The 26,743-nt window shown below is 51.3% G+C and overlaps 1 protein-coding gene across 8 annotated transcripts in view; it reads right to left on the reverse strand.

The window, feature by feature from the left end:
* Positions 1 to 2,379: 2,379 nt before the first annotated feature.
* dab2ipa (DAB2 interacting protein a) overlaps positions 2,380 to 26,743 on the reverse strand; it is an 82,185-nt gene continuing 57,821 nt past the window's right edge. For all 8 annotated transcript variants that reach the window (XM_077004104.1, XM_077004109.1, XM_077004105.1 and 5 more), the window contains 10 exons: positions 17,992 to 18,136; positions 16,527 to 16,671; positions 15,265 to 15,501; positions 14,944 to 15,145; positions 13,928 to 14,109; positions 9,529 to 10,462; positions 6,985 to 7,137; positions 5,237 to 5,439; positions 4,706 to 4,793; positions 2,380 to 2,699 (listed from right to left, as the gene is read on the reverse strand). In XM_077004104.1, the coding sequence (XP_076860219.1) occupies positions 2,532 to 2,699; positions 4,706 to 4,793; positions 5,237 to 5,439; positions 6,985 to 7,137; positions 9,529 to 10,462; positions 13,928 to 14,109; positions 14,944 to 15,145; positions 15,265 to 15,501; positions 16,527 to 16,671; positions 17,992 to 18,136 (2,457 nt within the window). In that variant the 3' untranslated portion in view covers positions 2,380 to 2,531. The remainder of the gene's footprint in view (positions 2,700 to 4,705; positions 4,794 to 5,236; positions 5,440 to 6,984; positions 7,138 to 9,528; positions 10,463 to 13,927; positions 14,110 to 14,943; positions 15,146 to 15,264; positions 15,502 to 16,526; positions 16,672 to 17,991; positions 18,137 to 26,743) is intronic.

Below are 26,743 nucleotides of genomic sequence, written 5' to 3' on the forward strand. Positions count from 1 at the left end.
AACTTGCAATCATTTTTAAACATACATACCAAACAATCTGTGGGATGTTAGATAAAAAACAAAGTTATTTTTTGTTTTTTATTTTTATTGATCTTTTTATTTTATTTTTTGCATGCCAAAAATGGGAGAGGGGAGAGGAAGAAATTCCCTATTGCCTGATGTTATGAAACAGAACACACCAGAACACACCAGAACACAGCAGCACGGTGTCCAAATCAAGGTGGCGTAACGGTATCGGTGTTGAGACTTGAGCTGTGCACTATTGCCAACAGGTGAAAGGGAGGAGCAGACTTCCTTGTGCAGTGGTTTATATATATTATATAGAACACAATTCATAATCTCTGTAAACAAAATATTTGAGTATTGAGTTTAATAGAGCAATGTTGAACGGAGGCTAACCAGAAGGAACCCTTAAAGAGTGCTTATTGGTGCACTGGTCTGAGACCAGCAGTACGAGCATCCTCTCTGTACTTCCCAGATATCAGGACCTCTAGCATTCACAACACTGATCTGAGACCAGCAGTACTGAGAATCCTCTTTATACTTTACAGATATCAACTACAGGACCTTCAGCATTCACACCTTAACAAGCACTCTCACAGCCAGGACAGGCAAACAAAACACACACAGAAATAAATTAATGATCTGGACATAATTTAAAGTATAAATTAAAACAAATTCACAATTACAAAGTCGGGCACACGACTGGGAAGGAGCCAAGAGACTATGGGATGTGGAGAACCAATCTGTGGTAAAGATTCCACCCAAAACAAACAAATACAGTTGACACAATCATTTTTTCTCTCCCATAGCCAAAAAAAACAAAAAAATTGCACAAAACTGTCTTAAAACCATCTATAAACCCGACATAAATCCCGCTTGAGTTAAGAGGACACGTGGCAGGAGACACCTGATGACCGCACAGGGACTGTCTGGGCATTGTGGGAAAAGAGTGTTCAGCTGTCAACAGGAGAGCCAGGGGGTGGAGCCAGTGTTGTGATGCCTTCACTGCTCTGACCACCCCCAGGCCCCGCCTCCTCGCCTCGACTACGCCCCCTGCTTCCCACCTCAGCAGCAGTCCCAAACGCTCTACCGTCGAACACGTCTAAGTGTGGACAGCCTATAATACAAGTCCAGAGGTGCAGGTTTTGGTTAAGAAGTGCATTCTACTGCTAAAAAGTGCATAGACACTGATGCGCTACTGATGTTTGGGAGAAACTGCAACAGGCTCCTGGTGTCTGCTCCCGTCTTACACAAGAACAGGAAACAGCATTCTTACGGTGTGGCCGCTCCACGGAGCAGCCCGGGCTCTGAGCTACGGACGAGGAACACCTGCACAGGGTCGGGGGTGGACAGTCAGCTCAGCCAGTACCTGAACGGACCGCTGTGGCCTGACGGTTTACATGTTTAATGCAGCACGGCAGAATTAAACACGGTGAAGAGGAATATACACTGTACAAAAGACCTCTCCCTGTTCCTCTCAAGAGACAATTAAAAAAATGATATAGCGAATGTTTTATATACATCGATGAGGCAAACAACCTCCAGTTAGACTAATATGTACAAACATACAAGGTACGAATCAAACGTGGAACTGCAGACCTCGTCTTGCCACACGCAGTTCTGTGAGCAGGAGAGCGTTTGTGCTACGGCTAGCCCTGCTAGGAGGCATGCAACAAAGGGTTCAGGGGAGAAAAGGTGTAGATGAAATGTGTCGTAACGAAACACGTCGATCTTCTCCACTTGAGGCCAACCTGAAAATCTGTCATTTAAAATCACTTATAAAAAGTGCTTTGACAAGTGGTAATAGGTATGTATCACTGCTATGCTGCTAAGTAAAAACTTTAAATGTGAAATGAAAAAGAAATGTGCACAGTTTAGGAAGGCAGGATGGAGGTCGGGCTTGGTTGGGGTTTGGGTGGAGTTTGGTTAAACTGTGCGTAGGGATATGAATGTTCAGTGAAACCCATTTGACATCTTTGCTTGGCTTGTGAATCTAAACTCAGACAATGCAACAGACCATTCAAACGACATCATGTCTACTTAAAAAAACAAAAGCAGTCACTGCAGTATAAAAATCTCGTGGACTTAGTTCTCTGGTTATTTGTACTTCACTGAACTGACCATTGTGTCTACTAACAACCAATTAAATTCGTCCATCAAAGTGATTACGAAAACCTAAACCTAAAGCCAATGATGTTACGTTACACTTAATGACTGCAGACGGCTTCAGGAGTGAGTGTGTCCGATGGCGTGAACCTCGCTGGAGTCCAGAGCCAATGAATGTTCTCCACTGCTCTCGTTACCCATAGCCCTTGGGGTGCAGCGGGTGGAGGAAGGGGTGGGTGGAGTTGGGGGGGGGGGGGGGGGGGGGGGGGGGCGAAGGCCGGGCGGGTGGAGGTGGGGGGTTGGGCGCAGCTGGATTTGGGGGGCGTAGGCAGGGGTGGGCAGAGGAACGGGCGGGTGGAATAGGGGTGGGCGGAGGCAGGAGTGGTCGGAGGCATGAGTGGGCGGAGCCAGGGGTGGCCCCACTAGCAGTTGCTGCTGTTGCGGAACTCTCCGTTCTCGGTGATCTGCAGCTTGCTGGGGTTGGTGGGCGAGATGCCGTTGCGCGTCTGCAGGCTGTAGCGCTCTTTCAGCTGGGAGAGGGCGCTCATGAGGCGAGCGTTAGCCGCATCCAGAGACGATATGCGCTTCTCCTGCAGGGGGCGACAGAGAGAAGGAGTGCGAGGGAGGGAGAGAGAAGGAGACAGAGTGGATGTGAAACCGATAAAACCGAGTGAGAGAGTGATGAAGTGAGAGGGAGACAGACAGAGTGACTCTGAGTTGACTCTGACGTGCGCGATACATCTATTGGCGTAGGCACACATTACCTGTACAGATAACCAAATCATCGCGTGAACATTATAAGCAGTGATCATCAGAAATGACTGGAATTTCAGAAGTCCTAAAAACCTGATGATCGTATAAAGATTTCTCAAAATCTGGGTTTTATGATCCCAATTTTGCCTTGTCATGAAGAAACGTGATTTCTCTTTGGCCACTTGGGGGTGCTGTTGTCTTAAAAAGGTGATTTCTTGTTGGCAATAAAACACTACCTCTGGCTGTGTTCACATGACATGCTTTTATGCTGGGCTCTGATTTTGGCTAAACTGCATACACTCATTGGTGAAAAAGCCTTTCTCTTTAAAGGGTCTGCACACACTTCTACCAAGACCAGAATCACATAGGAACAACAAATATTTTGTGTCAGCACAAATTAGTGGTCCAGTGTTGAACATGATGATTAGATGCTGTAGATGTTGACTCAAGATTCGTTAGCTGTTAACGAAACACAGTTAAAGCAGAGCTGGCATCCGTTTACAAGCTATCACTGAAGCTTCACAGAGAACAGTGAGGATGGGGGGGAGGGGCGGCACCAGGATGCTACCAGAGAACAAGTTATTTTTTCTTATTCATTTATTTTATTAATATTTTTTTTTAAGACGGGCAAAAATAACCAAACTCGTTGGATTAGACATCTCTCTGACCTAGAGCCACTTTTTAAATGTATTTATTTATTCTTTAAATTGTTTTTTTTCCTGCAACCTCATAATAAACACATTGAATTGTGGGTTTATAAGATACAGTGTTTATTTTGTATTTATCTGTGTGTTATTTGCCACCCCTCCTCCCAGGACTGTAAGAGCTTCATTAATACTACATCCAGGGAGGGGACAGAAATAGGGGACGAGGTAGAAAGACAGCAGGAATAAAAGAGGAGTGGAGGAAGAAAGGAGAACACATACTAAACTGAAGAAATGATACTGCAGATCTCTGCTGGTCTATAACATGGGTTATAGGGTTATATATTAATGGTGCTGCTGTGTGTCAGATCAGAGCTGTGAGCAGAGGAATCAGTTCTGAAGGTATTTACAACAGAACAGACAAATTTTGTTTGTTTTTTAAGGTTTTGTGTTTCTCTGTTTTGCAGTGAGACCCTCCACATTCACATGGACTTGGAATCAGAAGCAGAATGCTGTTTTCAGATCTATGTTTGCGTATTTGTGCTTACAGTTTTTTGTGGTTTAAGAGAAAGGGGTTGTGGGTAGAGAGATGAGCTGCAATTATCAACGTTTTTGAGGTTTTTATGTCTTCTGTATGGTTCCTGTCCAGTGGACATACTGAAAGTGACTGACTGTATTTTTCCATAAGGGTATTGAAGTCATTAATAAGCTGCCCAATGGTAAATGCTCCACTCGGCTCTGAGCTGAATCATCAAACACTTTTTTGTTGATTATAAGCAGAACTGTTTCATATTGAAGTATTAGCAGATGGGGAAAATGTGTAATTATGAATGTGTTTTCTGCCAGGCAATTAAGGTGGTATTAGTACTGTTGTGTTTATAGCAGTGATGTTTTATGGTTGTGTCTAAAAAGGGACGTTTTGAACTCTTGGGATTAATCAATTGTCAATCTCTAACCAAGGTGTTTTGAATTATTTATCCAACATCTTATGTACGGTAATTGATGTAACAAAAAATAAAATTAGCAACGTGCAGGTCGTAATGACGCAATACCTATAGTAACAGTGTGTGCGTGCTGCTTAGAACAACAACCAAACGCGTGTCACACATAGACAACACAAACAAGAACAAGAGAGCTTCCGTCTGCAGTTATCAAGAGGTGGTTCCTGTGCTAAAGGAGGGCTGGGGCGTGGTGTTCACCTGGGCTTCAATGATTTTCTGCTTGGAGTCCACAATGGCCTGCATTTCTGCATGGTCTTTCTTCAGCTCCTCCTCGACTGACATTAACCTGCAATGGTCCAAAGGAACAGACTTGCTCAACAACCATCTCCAGATAGGGGTATAGCGCCAGTCAGATCCATGTAACACATTCTTAACTGATCAAACTTTAATAGAAGAAGCTTTAATTAGGCAAGGCTAAAAAATGAAAGCTCTCACACTGATTTGAAGCTCGAGGCAATCTGCAGAATTTAACCACAATAATTTGATCTTTTGAGAAATAGAACTTCGTGTTTAATTCATGAAGCTGCTGGATAGAAGATCTGTGGGCAGGCGAGCCTCTTCCGAACAGAAGAACGTGGAAGTGAGAACGACTTCACTTGCCGTGGGGCATTTAGCTCCTGCCTGTCCGAGAGGAGGTGTGTGGCCATCACAGGGGAGGAGCAGGTGACATGTGGGGGGAGGGGCTAGCAGAAGGTAGGGGAGGGGCTTGGGGCGGGTGTTAGCCATCACCTGGTGATTATGCTCTTCATCTGTAGCTCCTTGTCCTCCTGCTGGCGCCGGAGACGCTCCTCGGTGTCCTCCAGGCGTGCCTGGTACTCCAGGAGCATCTTGTGCATGTGATCGTCCTGACCTTGAAGACGCGTCTCGTACTCCTCCAACCTCTTCAGAGACAGACGCAGGCGCTCCTGCAGCATGGCTATCTCCTGCTGATACTGAGGGAGAGGGAGAGAGAGAGAGAGGGGGGGGAGGACGAAATGTCATGGGAAAGAAACAAAAAATAAAAAGATGAAGGGGGAATGAAGGTGTGAAAGGGTAAAAGAAAGAGAGAGAGAGGAGAAGGCAGAGAGATCATAGAAAAGTGAAGTAAAAAGATGAACGGAGGAATAGAGAGATGCTCACAGAGGGGAACCATAACCTAAAGTCTGAACATAAAACCCCTGAATCAGGCCAAGATATGGGACAGGACGACTCCATGGTAACCGAGGACATCAGGGACAGAGTGCCATTTCTGTCCCTATAGTCATCTGGCCTCAAGGTCATTCATTTTAATAGATTGAGACAATAAACAGTCCCACTTGGAAAAAGCAGGCAGTGTAAGCCGGGCTGTAGGCGCCGTAGCACACGGGCCGGGACGTGGCCCAGCACACGCTAGTCAGGTTCTGATAGAGATGTGAAATGGTGTATTAATAGAAGAAAGACAGCAGCTCCTTCAAAATGTAAACGAAGCTTCAACATTGTTGGAGTCAAGAGCGTGTGAACACCAGACGCAGTGTCTGGGGTGGAGGATGTAAAGTGGTTGCGGGTCTTGAACGGCATGGTGAGGAGCTCACACCAGCCTCTAGGGTGGAGTCTCTGGGGTGGAGTCTCTAGGGTGGAGTCTCTAGGATGGGGTCACTTGGACAAAGTCTTTAGGGTGGAATCTATAGGGTGGAGTCTCTGGGGTGGAGTCAAATGGCGGGTTGAGGGGAGGCCTAGCTGCCCGCAACAACCCCTGTCCCAGCGGGACTCTGTGCTAGTGCCTGTCTCTCTCTCTCTCTCTGATACTCTCCTGTCTCTCTCTCACTCACTCCCAGTCACACTCTCTCTCTCGGTTCCTGTCTCTCTTCCTTTCCCCGTCTCTCCCCCTCAGTCTCGCTCACTCTCCCTCAGTCTCGCTCACTCTCCCTTAGTCTCGCTCTCTCTCCCAGTCTCGCTCTCTCTCCCACAGTCTCGCTCTCTCTCCCAGCCCTGTCTGTTCTCCTTCCTGGCTGGTGAGTCACAGTCTTCCTGTCTTCCCCATCTCTCATGGAGCCCCCGTGTTCCTCCTCTAAACAATGTCCGTCCATCACCGACCTCTAAACTAAACTCAGGAGTGCATGATGATCAACACTGGGACTATGTAATGCCAGTGGGATGCCATCCAATGTATTGAAGCATGATAGGCAAACACTGGCTGGTTATGATGCTCACAGCACCAACGACTAACCGAACGTTCAACTGCGGGACGGATGTCTTGCACTCTTTAGCAGCATCAGTCCTGCAGGTGCGACAGGTCTTAAAGGACAACATGTTGTGCAGGTCCAGCTGCCATGGCGACTGGCCAAAGGTCAGCTGTGTTAAACGAAAGCGGGTGTGGTTGTGCTGGGCCCATCGTGTTCGGCACCATCTACACACGTCCTGCTCACAGCTGTTTGGTACAGGAATAGGAAGTGACTGAAGAGTGAGCTAGCCCAGCCACTTTATGGTGCTGGTTCCCCTCGTGGAAAGTGTAGTAGTACCTTCTCAGCCTGGGTGAGCTCCTCCTTGGCTGGGAGGTCCTCTCTGTGTTTGGAATCTGGGTCACCTCCCTCCTGTTCCAGATACTGCACGTTCAAATTTAGCAACCAGGCAGCGGTGCGGTCCAGTGCAACAGGATTGACCGGGGAGGGGGCCTGTTTAACACACACACACACACACACACACACACACACACACACACACACACACACACACACACACACACACACACACACACACACACACACACACAGATGATGAGAGAATACCATCATTTGATGAGTAAACAGTAAAATGGATACAGTAAACAGTAAAATGTGGAGGACACCAAGCATTTTCAATCAGCGTTTCGGGGGATGGGACGCCCAGCCCGTGACGTGTCCTGTATTGTTTTCTCGACTGCTCTCTGAAGACGAAGCAAACCTGTGAAGTAAGCCGCAGCCCTGTAGGAGCAAATCATCCCCAGTTCCGTGGCCCTGCCCTGCTAGCGTGATTAACATTTTGCTTGTTTGCTTTTTTAACTCCTTGGCGTGGCTTTTCCACTACGCACGAGGCCACATTTAGCAGGCTGAGAGGGATTAGATGATGCCTTAAAACTTTTCAAGGTGACAAGAGCCCTTCCAGCCATCTGGGAAATGGTTGATCAATTTTTAATGAGGATTCATTTCAGTGGAGGCGAGATGAACGGTTTGGACAGTCATTTAATCACGAGGCCGGTGGCTGTGCTGGTACTGAGGAGCCTGCTACCCTACCCTCTTATCAGCTGAGAGAGGAATACTCCAGTGAACTCAACTATGGGAAAAGAATACTACAGTGAACTCAGCCATGGGAGAGGAATACTCCAGTGAACTCAGCTCTTAGGGAGAGGAATACTCCAGTGAACTCAGCTCTTAGGGAGAGGAATACTCCAGTGAACTCAACTATGGGAAAAGAATACTACAGTAAACTCAGCCATGGGAGAGGAATACTCCAGTGAACTCAGCTCTTAGGGAGAGGAATACTCCAGTGAACTCAGCTATGGGAGAGGAAAACTCCAGTGAACTCAGCTCTATGGGAGAGGAATACTCCAGTGAACTCAGCTGGGAGAGGAATACTCCAGTGAACTCAGCTCTTAGGGAGAGGAATACTCCAGTGAACTCAGCTGGGAGAGGAATACTCCAGTGAACTCAGCTATGGGAGAGGAATACTCCAGTGAACTCAGCTATGGGAGAGGAATACTCCAGTGAACTCAGCTATGGGAGAGGAATACTCCAGTGAACTCAGCTATGGGAGAGGAAAACTCCAGTGAACTCAGCTCTATGGGAGAGGAATACTCCAGTGAACTCAGCTGGGAGAGGAATACTCCAGTGAACTCAGCCATGGGAGAGGAATACTCCAGTGAACTCAGCTCTTAGGGAGAGGAATACTCCAGTGAACTCAGCTGGGAGAGGAATACTCCAGTGAACTCAGCTATGGGAGAGGAATACTCCAGTGAACTCAGCTATGGGAGAGGAAAACTCCAGTGAACTCAGCTCTATGGGAGAGGAATACTCCAGTGAACTCAGCTGGGAGAGGAATACTCCAGTGAACTCAGCTATGGGAGAGGAAAACTCCAGTGAACTCAGCTCTATGGGAGAGGAATACTCCAGTGAACTCAGCTGGGAGAGGAATACTCCAGTGAACTCAGCTATGGGAGAGGAATATTTCTACTGAAGCCAATAATAGAATCCGATAAAAAAATATCCATAAAATCCCTACAATCACCAGGATTTTACACGATGTGCGAGGGGTATGCATCCCCTCAGATCGCTAGCATCTAGCGTCAGCTAGCAGCGTCTAGCGTCAGATCGGGACAGACAGCAGCACCTCCCTGTCCTCGAGGTGTGAGGCTGGAACAGCTTCCTCTTGCTCATAGGAACGGCCCAAGGCTCAGAACCATTTCGGCATCTTCTGACTTTGACTAGCACACTTTTCACATCTAATTTTTAGCACTACAACACACTTATTTCTTTCAGTTTTTTATTTCTTAATGTATTCTGCCTTTTTCATCTTTTATCTTAGTACATTTTTACTTTCAACTTTCATGTTTTATCTCATAGCTTCTAGTTTATTTGGTTCTTTCTGTCTTTGTAATCTATTCTACTTAAATCAATTGACTTTTAAATTATATCTTTTCCCATTTAAATCAATAGATTTTTTTCAAACCCTTTCAAACCCTGAGGTGATAGATCTTGGAATATAATTATCTATGTATTTAATAGTTTTTTTTGAAGCACAAAAGTGCTAAGTAAACTTTACACATGTCTGAAGTGCATCTGAAACACTGTAGTCCTAAATAGAAGTGCATATTCAAGTGACACACAGTCTGCCAAGTTACGATCACTGCATTATGAATCTTATATGCTACCAAATCCAAGCTGTCCTTCAACCAATATGTTTAAACCAATAAATGAAAGAAACCAAAAGCTTTGAGGTACTGCAGATTTGGTGTTCAGTGATGTCCAAGCCTACAGTGCTGGTCCTAGCAGCAGGACGTGCATGTCCTGCAATATGGGGTGTGTGCTCACCTGTTTGTGCAGCGTGCGCGGTTTCGTCTCAGGGCTGTCTCCTTTGGACGAGGACGACTGCTGTCTGAGCCGGGCGCCGGCACTGGGCCAGTCGGGCGAGGACGAGGACAACATGCCCCCGCTGGACGGCCGTGGGTAGGGGCCGGCGTTGAGCATGCTGGGGGGGGTGCGGCCTCGGGTGACGGCGGGCGGCGGCTGGTCGATCCGCCGCTGGGGGCCGGCGCTGTTCTGCCTGGGAACGCTGGGCTGCTGCTGGGGTTCGGTGAGGGACAGCTGCCTCCGCGCAAACTCCCCCGAGCGCCGGACGAGTTCGTCGCCGCTGCTCCCTCCACTTCCTGCTCCCGCCCCTCCCACCTGGGCGGCGGCCGGCGGGTGCTTGGACCCCACGGTTGCTGCGTCCTCCGCGTTGCCCTGTGAACTGACCGAGCTGTGGCATTCGGAGCCCGAGTCAGTGGCAGGGGTCGGGGCAGGGGTTGGGGCAGGGACAGGGGTCAAGGCAGGGGTGCGGGGAGACATGGCCAAGCCTGCAGCCATCTGGTACACTGGGTTCTGGAAGGAGAGCGGTGCCAGGAGCTGAAGACGGCCCGGTGCACTCTCCGTGCTCGGCGTGGTGGGCGTCTGGCCCGTCTTCCTCAGTGTGGGCCCCACGAGCGCCGAGCCCTTGAGCGTGCGGGCGTTCCACGCACCGGCCCCCTGGCCGTCGGGGGCGGGGTCGCTGGACGAGGTGCTCGGGACACCCTCCAGGGCCCGCGTGTCCTGCAGGTCTACCATGGACAGGCTCTTGCTGCCGTTGGGAATCTGGATGTCAGGTTCGTTGGCCTCGGAGTAGCTGGAGCTGCGTGCAGGTGAAGGCTGGATTACAGAGTTCCTCGTCACAAAGAACAGATCCTTGTTCTCAGGGGTGGGAGAGGGCAGCCTGGTGAAATCCACTAGCCTGCAGATCCAGGACGCAGACAGAGTTAAAGCAGATACACGGACATGACTCATCAAACAACACTACTTACCTGCCTGGAAGCATTAGCTACCACAGACGGTGCTAAAGCAAACCAAGACAACGTGCTTCACCTAGCATCTGCTAACACTGAAGATAAGTGTACAGTGAGGAAAATACGTAATTCAACACCCTGCGAGTTTGCAAGTTCTCCCACTTAGAAATCATGGAGGGGTCTGAAATGTTGATCTTAGGTGCACGTCCACTGTGAGAAACATAATCTAAAAAAATAAATAAATGACTAAAAAATAATTTATTTGTGTTTTACTGCTGCAAACGGACAGTGGACATACCTAAGATGTCAATTCTTCGCAGGGTGTTCAGATACTTATTTTCCTCACTGTATGTGCATTACATCACCAAACATGAACCAGACTGCAGGGCTGCTGCACACAAGTGGAGTCAGTGCAAACGTGCAAGATCATCATTACGCTACCTACGAGCTGAGTGGCTGATTCATAAGGCAAGCCCCGCCCGCCTGCTCTGTATGCAAATGACTCCTCTACTCCATGGGGTTTCTTGGCAGGAGAGGGAGGAGTTAGAACTCACTCATTTCTGCCTCTACCACCCTCTCCACCAACAGAGCTACAGAGGCTGGTGAGAGTGTGCAGTATAATCAGTTTTTTGTAGGGCACAGGGCAATATCGGCCACTCTCAAAACAGCCAGTTATCTCACTCTGTAATGAAGCCCTACGCTTCCTCTAGAACTGCTTGGGGCTGCTGTGATAACACAGATCCTTTGTAGTGTCATATAAAGTTATAATTAAATAATAAAAGTTGTAATTCTTTCCCACCACTGCTCTGAGTACGCAGCTTAATTTCCATAATGCGGTACGCAAAAGAGCCTTAAAAACACTTCAACTTTCCTTCATCTCGCACTCCATGGTACACACTCCATCTTCTCTCACATAACCTGTGTACATAAACCAACCTCCACACACTCACACCAGCCTCCACACACTCAAACCAGCCTCTACACACTCACACCAGCCTCCACACACTCAAACCAACCTCCACACACCCAAACCAACCTCCACACACCCAAACCAGCCTCCACACACTCAAACCAACCTCCACACACCCAAACCAGCCTCCACACACTCAAACCAGCCTCCACACACTCAAACCAACCTCCACACGCCTAAACCAGCCTTCACACACTCAAACCAGCCTCCACACACCCAAACCAGCCTCCACACACTCACACCAGCCTCCACACACCCACACCAACCTCCACACCCACACCAACCTCCACACACCCAAACCAGCCTCCACACACTCACACCAGCCTCCACACACCCACACCAACCTCCACACCCACACCAACCTCCACACACTCACACCAGCCTCCACACACCCACACCAACCTCCACACCCACACCAGCCTCCACACACCCAAACCAGCCTCCACACACCCAAACCAGCCTCCACACACCCAAACAGCCTCCACACACCCAAACCAACCTCCACACACCCAAACCAACCTCCACACACTCAAACCAACCTCCACACACCCAAACCAACCTCCACACACTCACACCATCCTCCACACACCCAAACAGCCTCCACACACTCAAACCAACCTCCACACACCCAAACCAACCTCCACACACTCACACCATCCTCCACACACCCAAACCAACCTCCACACACCCAAACCAGCCTCCATACACCCACACCAGCCTCCACACACCCACACCAGCCTCCACACACCCACACCAACCTCCACACACCCACACCAACCTCCACACACCCACACCAACCTCCACACACCCAAACGAGCCTCCACACACCCACACCAACCTCCACACACCCACACCAACCTCCACACACCCACACCAGCCTCCACACACTCAAACCAGCCTCCACACACTCAAACCAGCCTCCACACACCCACACCAACCTCCACACACCCACACCAACCTCCCCACACCCAAACCAACCTCCACACACTCACACCATCCTCCACACACCCAAACCAACCTCAATACACCCATACCAACTTCCACACACCCAAACCAGCCTCCACACACCCACACCAACCTCCACACACCCACACCAACCTCCACACACTCAAACCATCCTCCACAAACCCAAACCAGCCTCAATACACCCATACCAACTTCCACACACCCATACCAACTTCCACACACCCACACCAACCTCCACACACCCACACCAGCCTCCACACACTCATACCAACCTCCACACACCCACACCAGCCTCCACACACTCATACCAACCTCCACACACCCACACCAACCTCCACACACCCACACCAACCTCCACACACTAAAACCAACCTCCACACACTCAAACCAACCTTCACACACACACACCAACCTCCACACACCCACATCAACCTCCACACACCCACACCAGCCTCCACACACTCATACCAACCTCCACACACACACATCAACCTCCACACAATCAAACCATCCTCCACACACCCACACCAACCTCCACACACTAAAACCAACCTCCACACACTCAAACCAACCTTCACACACCCACACCAACCTCCACACACTCACACCAACCTCCACACACCCAAACCAACCTTCACACACCCACACCAACCTCCACACACTCACACCAACCTCCACACACCCAAACCACCTCCACACACCCACACCAGCCTCCACACACTCATACCAACCTCCACACACACACATCAACCTCCACACAATCAAACCATCCTCCACACACCCACACCAACCTCCACACACTAAAACCAACCTCCACACACCCAAACCAACCTCCACACACCCACACCAACCTCCACACACCCAAACCACCTCCACACACCCACACCAACCTCCACACACTAAAACCAACCTCCACACACCCAAACCAACCTCCACACACTCACACCAACCTCCACACACCCAAACCACCTCCACACACCCACACCAACCTCCACACACCCAAACCAAATGCCACACAGTACTTAACTACTGCCACAGCACTTCAATTTGTTCATGAGGAAGCTTGAATTTCTTTCATTTAATTTAATTTAATTTATTAAGCTTTATATACATATAGTGTATACTACATGCTGTGTAGCAGCTATGAATTTGCAAATCACAATTTTAATTTACTTAAAATAACGGCCAATAAAATGTAATCATGAATGTTGACTTCATCCTCTTCATCGGTGTGAATTTTAATCGTGTAGCACACGATGTAAAGCTTCAAGATGAACAGTAAGTCAATTTAACGGCCTACAAAGAGACTTGCTGAGCAGTGTATTCCCAGGAAGTCTCCCAACGTGAACTCAGACTATTACCACCCAACACCCCCACTGGCCTTAGAGTCTTAAGATAAACAGCACATGTGTGATCAAGAATTTAGGCCGGCCAACATTACAAACCAGTGTCTTGCCCTGAGTGGCGGGTCTTTTACCCTGTGAGCTCGGTGTCCATCACCAGCTTCTGCAGGCCGGTGGAGGTGCTGCAGCTGGGGAGGGTGGGGGAGCCCACACGCTCCGTGGGAGAGGGCAGGAGCGTCCCGCCACCAGGGTTGGTCAGGGCCAGGTTCACGTCCCGCAGGATGCGCACCAGGGGCCCCAGCTTGGCGGCCGTACTCTGGAGACGGTTTGGGGGAGACGTTAGTGACTAGTGGAGCGAGCTCGCTGCTGTGAGACACATTCTACAGCTCAGGGTCTATAGAAGCTGCATTTCCCAATTGTGTCTGATAAAGTCTCGTGACTGCGTCTGATGAAGCAGAGCGCGGTACCGCCATGTCTGTTTTAACAGTGTGTTGTGATTTTGTCTGATTAAAGCAGAGTGTGTTAAGACTGTGTCAGTGTTTTGTGATTGTGTCTGATTAAAGCAGAGTGTTAAGACTGTGTCAGTGTGTTGTGATTGTGTCTGATTAAAGCAGAGTGTTAAGACTGTGTCAGTGTGTTGTGATTGTGTCTGATTAAAGCAGAGTGTTAAGACTGTGTCAGTGTGTTGTGATTGTGTCTGATTAAAGCAGAGTGTTAAGACTGTGTCAGTGTGTTGTGATTGTGTCTGATTAAAGCAGAGTGTTAAGACTGTGTCAGTGTGTTGTGATTGTGTCTGATTAAAGCAGAGTGTTAAGACTGTGTCAGTGTGTTGTGATTGTGTCTGATTAAAGCAGAGTGTTAAGACTGTGTCAGTGTGTTGTGATTGTGTCTGATTAAAGCAGAGTGTTAAGACTGTGTCAGTGTGTTGTGATTGTGTCTGATTAAAACATTCTCTGAGGTTCTACACTGAAGAGAAGGAGAGTCAATAATGTCTGAAAGACAAAACTGAACAGACAGCTCCGAAATTGGGGGCGCAGGCACGAGCTCGATCCAGGTCAAGACAATCTGCAGGGTGGACTAATTAAGCAGTGCACTATAGGATGTAAAACGGTACTTGTGTTTTTATTAATTGGCACCACCCAAAACCCACCTGGTCAAGCTGAGACACAGCTTCAGACAGTAAGGAGTGGAGGGTGGAGAGCTCGCGACCCAGGTCGATGTAGCCCTCGAAGCCGGCCGTGTTGGAGATGGTTTCTGGGTTGGAGATCTCCAGCAGAAAGCGCTGCATGTTGGTCCACTCGTGCTCCAGAAACTGGTTCATGAAGGACATGTACTCCTCCTTACTGCCGAACCTACACAACGACAGAGGCTCAGAACATGGGCTCAGAACCAAGCAGGCTTGAACACACACCTCTCCCCCGGCTAAACACACCCCTGCTCCGACACTCACAGCCCCGGGCGCTCCACTCACTTGGTGAAGTTGGCGAGGTTCTGCGTGACCTTGGCGATGAGGGTGAGCGTGCGCGCCGTGCGGTCGTCCGGGTATTCCTGCATCAGGTCGAAGAGCGACGGCGACATGATGGCGGGACACAGGAAGCGCAGGAAGAGCGAAGCGCTGATCAGACGCTCGCTGATGTCGGGCCGGCCGCGGCTGCCGCACTCCTGCCGCCAGGACGCGAAGACCTCCTTCAGCTCACGCGGGAACACGCTGTGGGACAGGGCACACGTGAGCGGCGCACGTGAGCGGCGCACGTGAGCGGCGCACGTGAGCGGCGCACGTGAGCGGCAGGTTTGTGCTGAAGCAAAGGCAGGACAGCTTCTAGGTTAAGAAGGACGGTGTGGTTTGCTTCGCTCTCTGCAGCTGTGTGGAAACACTGCGGTGTTAATGTAGTGCTAACAATGCAGGAGGACCTGAATTTTCAGACACAACGTCTCCTGCAGGGCAGTGGAGGCAGGTCACTCAGCATTGTCTTCACAGAGAGCAGTGTGTGTGTGTGTTGTGCATGTCTGCGTGTGTGGTGTGTGGCATGCATGTCTGTGTGTGTGGAGTGTGTGTGTGTGTGTGTGTGATGACTGGGGCCACAGCCTCTCCCCGAGCAGCAGGCATGGTGAGTTCTCATTCCAATTTTGGCTCTCACACCAGTCTTTATACACCTTGAGTCTTCCACAGGAGTACTGCCAGATCTGCTAAGCAAGCGTGGCCAAGAGTGCGCGCACACACACACACACACACACACACACACACACACACACACACACACACAAATGAAACCAATGAGACAAACTAATCTTCTCCACTGTGCCGTGTCCTGGAGACGTCTAAATGAAGCATCTTCTCAGTGAGGCCGCCTCTCCCTCCGCAGCTCGGCCCACGCTGAGACCCGTAAACGGCGCAACACCGTTTCTCCAGGACCAGCTGCTGCCGTCTGATTGCCATTCATCTCGCGGAGGTTCTCCAGCCGCCGCCAGCAGCGGTCCGAGCCCTGCAGACGGCCCGCCGAGCTCCACGGCTGGCGTGTCGTTAACTCGCAGCGGGCAGGTTGGCCGGGCCCGCTCGACCGGTCGGCAAAGGAAACGGGCTTAATGGTGTTGCCGGGTGTCGAGTGGTTTCTACTTTCCAGGGCTGAGTGGCACTCCCCCATACACAACGTATGCATCTGTGTGGAGTGTACATCTATGTAGGGCCAGTGGGTGTGCACACAATGTAGTGGCCAGACCGCTGGACAACATTACCAGTAGGAGTTGATGATCTTGCAGAAGGCCAGCTCACAGCACATCTTCAGGTTGCTCTGGTGCTCCGCCAGGTCACTGGAGGAACACCTGGACGGGTCCACTTCACAGTTCTCATCCGACTCGTACAGAGCTTTGATGAACTCACCTGGGAGGGACACACACACACACACACACACACAGCTCATACAGCATCTATTGACCTACAGGAGCAGAAAATCAAGCATACTTGCATTTTTCCAGGACAATACAAAATTACCTATAATATTTTGCATTATATCCATTATAAGGCTGGATATTAATGTAAATAATTCTTAGCTTAATAACATATATGACATCCGGCATAATAATACATATAATAGCATTTGTTCTGTGTAAGGTCAGCTGTTTCATGCAGTGAGTTTTGAATGACTGGGGAATTGCGATCATTTTCTTTTTTTGTGTGAAAAATATCTTTATGAAGAAAAAATAAAGAATAAAAGCAGCTCTGGTGAGACACACAGCCAAAGGCTGGAGGCTCAGGACTGTGTTGTGTTCCACCAGGCAGCTGCTGTAATACCAGCAAGGCTAGGCAGCCTTCAAGGAATGACTGATCTCTTTAATAATGAAATAAAGCTTTGAACATGGGCACTTACAGAAGAAAAAAAGAATGCAACACAAAACCAAATGAATTATTGATGCTATATACAGACCGTACTACTGGCTCACTGGAAAATAACAACAACAACAACAACAACAACGTTACTCTGGTCTGAGGGTCACAATGAAAACTCGGAACAAATCACTCTCTTACACGTGACACGTCCATTAAGAGGCTCTAATCCACTCTTTTGAAGAAATGGGCAGAGATTGGGAAGGGCCCATTGCAGAGCTCCGTGTGTGGTAGAGCTGCAGCTCCGTGTGTGGTAGAGCTGTGTGTGGGTGCAGCGCCGTGTGTGGTAGAGCCATGTGTGGGTGGTGCTCATTGTTTTAGAGCTGTGTGTGAGTGGACCTCCTTGTGTGGGTGGAGCTCCATGTGTGGTACAGCCGTGTGTGGGTGGAGCTCCGTGTTTTGTAGAGCTGTGTGTGGATAGAGCTCTGTGTGTAGTAGAGCCGTGTGTTGGTGGAGTTCCGTGTGTGGTAGAGCCGTGTGTGGGTGGAGCGCTGTGTGTGTTAGAGCCGTGTGGATGGAGCTCCGTGTGTGGGTGGAGCGCTGTGTGTTAGAGCCGTGTGGATGGAGCTCCGTGTGTGGGTGGAGCTCCATGTGCGGTAGAGCTGTGTGTGGGTGGAGCGCCGTGTGTGGGTGAAGCTCCATGTGTGGGTGGAGCTCCATGTGTGGTAGAGCCATGTGTGGGTGGAGCTCCATGTGTGGTAGAGCCGTGTGTAGGTGGAGCTCCATGTGTGGTAGAGCCATGTGTGGGTGGAGCGCCATGTGTGGGTGGAGCTCCATGTGTGGTAGAGCCGTGTGTAGGTGGAGCTCCATACTCACCCAGCGCATCCTGCAGGTACTTCTGCCCCACCAGTTTCAGATACTCCTCGATGGCTTTGGTCGCCAGAGTGTTTTCCCGGAAGATGAGATGTTCGTTGTCCCCACACCGATCCACCTCGGACATCATCAGATCCGTCAAGAAGTCCTGAAGGAGAGTCCATACAAGGACTACATACTTTAGAGCTGGGTACTGGGTATTCTCCTCTCGTAGGACTCACAGCAGGTACAACATGCAGTCGTTCTGAGCTGAGCTTGTACACAGGCCTTACGCTGCTGGAACTGGAGGGATGAGTCACTCCCAGTGATGGTGTATTGATCAGACACTAATGGAAGGCCTTGTTGTCGATCAGCCTCTCTCTCTCTCTCTGTCTCTCTCTCTCTCTCTCTCTCTCTCTCTCTCTCTCTCTCTCTCTCTGCCTGTCTCCCCACCCATTCTCCCTCCTTCTCTTACTGCCTCTCTTCTTCCTCAGGACGCGACCCCTCTGTATTCTTGGACTCCGAGAATGCCACTTCTGGGTTGGTGGCGCCACAGCCGAGGGGCGAAGCAGCAAATGTGCCAAACGCATCTCACCCGACCCACCACACGACCCGCCCCACGACCCACCACACGACCCGTCACACGACCCATCACCCGACCCACCACACGACCCACCACACGACCCACCACCCGACCCATCACCCGACCTGTCACCCGACCCGCCCAACGACCCATCACCCGACCCGTCACCCGACCCGCCCCACGACCCATCACACGACCCGTCACACGACCCGCCCCACGACCCATCACACGACCCGTCACACGACCCGTCACCCGACCCGCCCCACGACCCATCACCCGACCCGTCACCCGACCCGCCCCACGACCCATCACACGACCCGTCACACGACCCGCCCCACGACCCGTCACACGACCCGTCACACGACCCGCCCCACGACCCATCACACGACCCGTCACACAACCCGTCACACGACCCGTCCCACGACCCGCCCCACGACCCATCACACGACCCGTCACACGACCCGCCCCACGATCCATCACACGACCCGTCACACGACCCGTCACACGACCCACCACACGACCCGCCCCACGACCCACCACACGACCCGTCACACGACCCGTCACACAACCCATCACCCGACCCGCCCCACGACCCGTCCCACGACCCGCCCCAAGACCCATCACCCGACCCGCCCCACGACCCATCACCCGACCCGCCCCACGACCCACCACACGACCCATCACCCGACCCACCACACAACCCGTCACCCAACCCACCACACGACCCGCCCCACGACCCGTCACACGACCCGCCCCACGACCCGTCACACAACCCACCACACGACCCACCCCACGACCCGTCACACGACCCGTCACACGACCCATCACACGACCCGCCACACGACCCACCACACGACCCACCACACGACCCACCACACGACCCGTCACACGACCCATCACCCAACCCACCACACGACCCGTCACACGACCCGTCACACGACCCGTCCCACGACCCGTCACACGACCCGTCACCCGACCCGTCACCCGACCCACCACACGACCCACCACACGACCCGCCCCACGACCCGCCCCACGACCCATCACCCGACCCGCCCCACGACCCACCACACGACCCGCCCCACGACCCATCACCCGACCCGCCCCACGACCCGCCCCACGACCCATCACCCGACCCGCCCCACGACCCGCCCCACGACCCATCACCCGACCCGCCCCACGACCCGTCCCACGACCCGCCCCACGACCCATCACCCGACCCGCCCCACGACCCGCCCCACGACCCACCACACGACCCATCACCCGACCCACCACACGACCCGCCCCACGACCCGCCCCACGACCCGTCACACAACCCACCACACGACCCACCCCACGACCCGTCACACAACCCACCACACGACCCACCCCACGACCCGTCACACGACCCATCACACGACCCATCACACGACCCGTCACACGACCCGCCACACGACCCACCACACGACCCGTCACACGACCCATCACCCAACCCACCACACGACCCGCCCCACGACCCGTCACACGACCTATCACACGACCCGTCACACGACCCGTCACCCAACCCACCACACGACCCACCACACGACCCGCCCCACGACCCATCACCCGACCCGCCCCACGACCCACCACACGACCCGCCCCACGACCCATCACCCGACCCGCCCCACGACCCGCCCCACGACCCGCCCCACGACCCATCACCCGACCCGCCCCACGACCCGCCCCACGACCCATCACCCGACCCGCCCCACGACCCGTCACACAACCCACCACACGACCCGCCCCACGACCCGTCACACAACCCACCACACGACCCACCCCACGACCCGTCACACGACCCATCACACGACCCGTCACACGACCCGCCACACGACCCACCACACGACCCGTCACACGACCCATCACCCAACCCACCACACGACCCGCCCCACGACCCGTCACACGACCTATCACACGACCCGTCACACGACCCGTCACCCAACCCACCACACGACCCGCCCCACGACCCGTCACACGACCCGTCACCCGACCCATCACCCGACCCATCACCCGACCCGCCACACGACCCGTCACACAACCCATCACCCGACCCACCTCACGACCCGCCACACGACACGTCACACGACCCATCACACGACCCACCACACGACCCATCACCCAACCCACCACATAACCCCGTCACACGACCCGCCACACGACCCGTCACACGACCCACCACACGACCCATCACCCAACCCACCAGACGACCCGTCACACGACCCGTCACCCGACCCATCACCCAACCCGTCACACGACCCGTCACACGACCCATCACACGACCCATCACCCAGCCCGCCACACGACCCGCCACACGACCCGCCACACGCCCCGTCACACGACCCATCACACGACCCACCACACGACCCACCACACGACCCACCACACGACCCATCACCCGACCCGCCCCACGACCCGCCCCACGACCCGCCCCACGACCCATCACCCGACCCGCCCCACGACCCGCCCCACGACCCATCACCCGACCCGCCCCACGACCCGTCACACAACCCACCACACGACCCGCCCCACGACCCGTCACACAACCCACCACACGACCCACCCCACGACCCGTCACACGACCCATCACACGACCCGTCACACGACCCGCCACACGACCCACCACACGACCCGTCACACGACCCATCACCCAACCCACCACACGACCCGCCCCACGACCCGTCACACGACCTATCACACGACCCGTCACACGACCCGTCACCCAACCCACCACACGACCCGCCCCACGACCCGTCACACGACCCGTCACCCGACCCATCACCCGACCCATCACCCGACCCGCCACACGACCCGTCACACAACCCATCACCCGACCCACCTCACGACCCGCCACACGACCCGTCACACGACCCATCACACGACCCACCACACGACCCATCACCCAACCCACCACATAACCCCGTCACACGACCCGCCACACGACCCGTCACACGACCCACCACACGACCCATCACCCAACCCACCAGACGACCCGTCACACGACCCGTCACCCGACCCATCACCCAACCCGTCACACGACCCGTCACACGACCCATCACACGACCCATCACCCAGCCCGCCACACGACCCGCCACACGACCCGCCACACGCCCCGTCACACGACCCATCACACGACCCACCACACGACCCACCACACGACCCACCACACGACCCATCACCCAACCCACCACACGACCCGTCACACAACCCACCACACGACCCATCACCCGACCCACCAGACGACCCGTCACACGACCCGTCACACGACCCATCACACGACCCGTCACACGACCCATCACACGACCCGCCACGACCCGCCACACGACCCGTCACACGACCCGTCACACGACCCGTCACACGACCCGCCACACGACCCGTCACACGACCCGTCACACGACCCGTCACACGACCCGTCACACGACGTGGCTCAATCCACACACCACGGTCTTATCCACACTGAGCAGCAGGGCGGATTGCAAGGGCGGCTTCGCTAACACTCACAGGCAGCACAGTGAACAGGACCTGACCTCTACGGGCTGAACAGCTGGACAGTGCATCCTCTAACGAAATGTCTCCAGCACACATCCGCTGTTTCAAGGAGGACACTCTGAGTGAGGTACTGGACATCATCTCCATACTCACTTGCTAAACTTAGCTTTTCTGAGGGGAGGGAATAAGGGATTAAAATGTAATATCCTTTAATATAACTTAATATATTACCGACTGAAAGCAAACTTGATATCTCTTGCTATATATTAGGTAACACTTTACATTAAGTGTTGACTAACTAACGTGAAGTAATGCATTAGTATTTTAGAGCTTTAGTGTTTTAGTTTGAAGCAAGAGGGACTAAAGAGCAAAAAACAGTATGGACACACTTCAGTTCCCCATTACTTATGTAGTACAATGTAATATATTCCTTTAAGGTTGCACCAAAAAAGGTGCGAGCAACAAAGAGCCAAAACAGGAGCTGCAACTGTTACATGTTTACTTAACGTTAGTTAATTATTGTTAATGTGTTACTTCATGTGTTGTTCATGTTAAATAATGCATTACTTCATGTTAGTTAGTCAACACTTAATGTAATAGTGTTACCTCACATTACTTCATGTTAGTTAGTCAACACTTAATGTAATAGTGTTACCTCACATTACTTCATGTTAGTTAGTCAACACTTAATGTAATAGTGTTACCTCACATTACTTCATGTTAGTTAGTCAACACTTAATGTAATAGTGTTACCTCACATTACTTCATGTTAGTTAGTCAACACTTAATGTAATAGTGTTACCTCACATTACTTCATGCAGAAGAACTTGCAACTTCAAACCAAGCCAATAATTCTGCAAAAAGACCAGCTCTCCGCACGGGTTCAGCCCACATTCAGCCCGGCTTCATCACCAGGAGCAGAATGAGGAAGGTCTCCCAAACAGGGAGTCCAAACTAGGACTACTGATCACTAGATGGACGTCTTCTGAACACCGTGGTGTTTTGGAGGACCCAGCTGGTCTGTTGTGACTGCATATGGTCAGAAAGGCAGTTTGGACACTGGGACCCAACTTCACTAAAACCTTCAGATCTGGTGAACCGACAACATTTACAGGCAAAACTGGCCATGTTTGAAGTGCAGATGATAAGGAGGGCTAGTTAACACAACCCAGAGTGGGCTATGCTAGCTGCTTGGACGTCTCTGTAGTCCTCTAACTTCCACTCACTGCTTTAAACATATCCACTGTCATGGCCAGTTACTGGGTGAGTACTTTGTCATAATATGGTAATGATGCTCATTTAAATTCATGTGTTTCCACTTTGAATGTGAACGACTAGCTGTAATAAATCACATGCCTATGTGATGTGGCCATGTGGAGAAAACACTAGCGAATCCCATTAAGACTCAATGCTGGAAAACCATCAAGGTGGCAGTCTGTAGTGATCTATGGCAGTCTGTAGTGATCTATGGTAGTCTGTAGTGATATATGGCAGTCTGTAGTGATCTATGGTAGTCTGTAGTGATCTATGGTAGTCTGTAGTGATCTATGGCAGTCTGTAGTGATCTATGGTAGTCTGTAGTGATCTATGGCAGTCTGTAGTGATCTATGGTAGTCTGTAGTGATCTATAGCAGTCTGTAGTGATCTATGGCAGTCTGTAGTGATCTATGGCATTCTGTAGTGATCTACGGCATTCTGTAGTGATCTACGGCAGTCTGTAGTGATCTACGGCAGTCTGTAGTGATCTATGGTAGTCTGTAGTGATCTATGGCAGTCTGTAGTGATCTATGGTAGTCTGTAGTGATCTATGGCAGTCTGTAGTGATCTACGGCATTCTGTAGTGATCTACGGCAGTCTGTAGTGATCTATGGCAGTCTGTAGTGATTTATGGTAGTCTGTAGTGATCTATGGTAGTCTGTAGTGATCTATGGCATTCTGTAGTGATCTATGGCAGTCTGTAGCGATTTATGACAGTCTGTAGTGATCGATGGCTCTGCTGGACTTCACTGAGAGGGCCAGCTCCTGCGGGTCAGCGGACTCCTTCCAGACAGTAAGAAGATCCTCACAGTGTGTGTGTGTGTGTGTGTGTGTGTTGTTGTGCACTCACTCCAGGCATTCGACTAAAGACATCAGCCCCTCCCAGCACAGGCCTGCTTACACAGGCATCCATGCGCACACACACACACACACACACACACACACACACACACACACACACACACACACACACACGGTCATCCATATACCATCACTCTTGTGTGACTCTGGGTGAGATCTGTGCAGCAGCAACTGCATGAATAAGAGGTCATTAGCAGGAGCCCAGGACCTGACCCTCACACCGCACCACCCGGTGTGTTCACTCCCAACACACTCCATCAGGTCTCTGCAGGGAGCAGATTCAGGCCGCACCCCCTGCCAGGCCACTCCCCCCCAACATGATCAATACCTACTCCACCAACACAATAGTTGCTTAATCCTGTGCCAGGGTTGTCTGTCTTGTAATTGGTTTTAGATTCATGGTATTGATGTTCTGAGATATGTGCGCTGGTGCTCCACAGTCCTGCTCAGAGTGATAGTGGGAGGTTTCTGTGCGCTTCACACACAAAGCCCTTAAATCTCATCTTGGGCCAAACACGCTGTCCGACGTGTAGCGTGTAAGATCTGCCCTCTGAGGCAGCAGGAGCCCTCGGTTCAGGGGCGGGGCACGGGGAGGCGGAGCTACAGGGGGCGGGGCTACAGGGAGGCGGTGCTACCGTACTGCACCTGGCAACCCTGCTGCACACCGGACAGTCAGCGGGTACCTCCCTTTGTTTCACAGGGCATTCTGGAGAAAATGGGAAGGCGGCACTGGGCACGTGCGGAAGAGTCTCCGCCCCTGGGAGGAGGGCCTTTACAGTAACCAGGCTACCGCTTAATGAAAGACAACCCAAGCACTCTCTAGCATCAGCCGACGAGACACGATACTCTCCCGGTTCACTCGCCGACCAGCAGGACATGGGAGATGGAGAGAAGGACTCCCAGCTTAGCCAACGCTACCCTAGTGTGAGACCACTGACCTCACTGACCACTGACAGATCCCCTCCAACATCATACAAGCTCTGTGCAAACTCAGTAAAGCCAGTTTAATACGCAGGTCAGTGACTAGAGAATGCGAGAAAGGCCAGAAGACTGGAGAAAACCTCTAAAACAGTCTCAGAAGACCAGAGCCAACCACACAGCCATAAACCTCATCTTCAATGTCAACAAACAGCACGTCCCTGAAGTCATTATTCTTTATTAACGTAAATGTTAAAAGGCAACCAGGTTACCTGATTCAGTCCACTATATTAGTGCGTTCAACATGTGTCGCCCGGATCAAACAGATCTCAGCTGAACAAACTCACACTGCTGCACAAACCAATTACAACATCTCCACATTTGGTTCTTGTTCAAATATCTGGTTATACAGAGAAGCACCCAACAGTGTAAACAGAGTCAAGCAGAAACATCTGTTGTTATATTGCTTTGCCCTATGCCATTACAGCACATTCTATCCTTTTATTGTAAAAAATTATTTATTTTTCTCCAAATTATGGCATAATTTTAATTAAAAAAACACTCTTGCTTGCAATAAAAGCAAATCCTCAATGCCTTAATGTGTTCCTCTGTTGCTAACACTGTCATATATCTCTAATGAGCAGGACCACACTGGCACGCCTGATCGTTCCAGTGTTCCTACAGATGTATTACTTCAGACGTAATGTTCCCAATGTCAGAGCAGAACAGCCATGGCGCCTGGCTTTCACCAAAAATGATCGATACGAGAGATGAGCGTCAAGAGTCGTGGCGTCTCGGTCCGAGCTGATTTATCGCGCCGATCGCAGGAGCCGAGCCCGCTGCCCACACTTGAGCTAATGAAGCAGGGTAAGAACTAGCTTCCCCCGCCCCTCCCCCTGTATAGCAGTGTTAATTTCGTTGACGAATAATTTTCGTCATAGTTTTCGTCAACGAACCTTTTTTCATGACGAAAACGAGACGATAACTAAATTAAAACTATACGAAGGGATAAAAACGATGACGAAATTAAAGGACATTTTCGTCAACGAATAAAAACGAGACGAAAATATTGTCCAGCGACGACATTCAATCAAACCTGATTTAGTTTAGTGAAAGGTAGGGATAAGTTAAGAAGAGATCCAACCGTAACTACTTTAGCGTACACGGAGAGGCGGGACAAACCGGGTAACCATCCAATCAGAACTAACGTCTTCACATCGCGCAGAACCCGTTAGGACAAAACCAGCGCGTGAACTGTGGTCACTCATGAAATTAAACTCGAAGTTAACTCGACAATGTCAGCAGGGAGAAAGATGAGCGGCGATATATGGACACATTTCTCCTTTGACTCCTTTGAGAAAAACAAGATGCTGTGTAAACCATGAGGAATGATGATGTCGGGACAAATACGACAAATGAAACGACATCTGCGGGCTATGGCATTGTTTTACGGCGCCCAGTTTTATATAGAATGTAATATGCATTGTTCATAAACTCCATATGTTTTCAGGTAGAGCGGACCTACTGGTCATCAATGTTTTGTTATTGTTATGCTCAGTAACTATAAGTTCAGGTCAATAGAGTTGTTTGGAAATTTGTTTTTGTATATATTGCACATACAAAAAATAATATTCTGTAACTGGTTAATAAATG

Source organism: Brachyhypopomus gauderio, chromosome 4, assembly GCF_052324685.1.
Source record: "Brachyhypopomus gauderio isolate BG-103 chromosome 4, BGAUD_0.2, whole genome shotgun sequence".
Taxonomy (NCBI): Eukaryota; Metazoa; Chordata; class Actinopteri; order Gymnotiformes; family Hypopomidae; genus Brachyhypopomus; species Brachyhypopomus gauderio.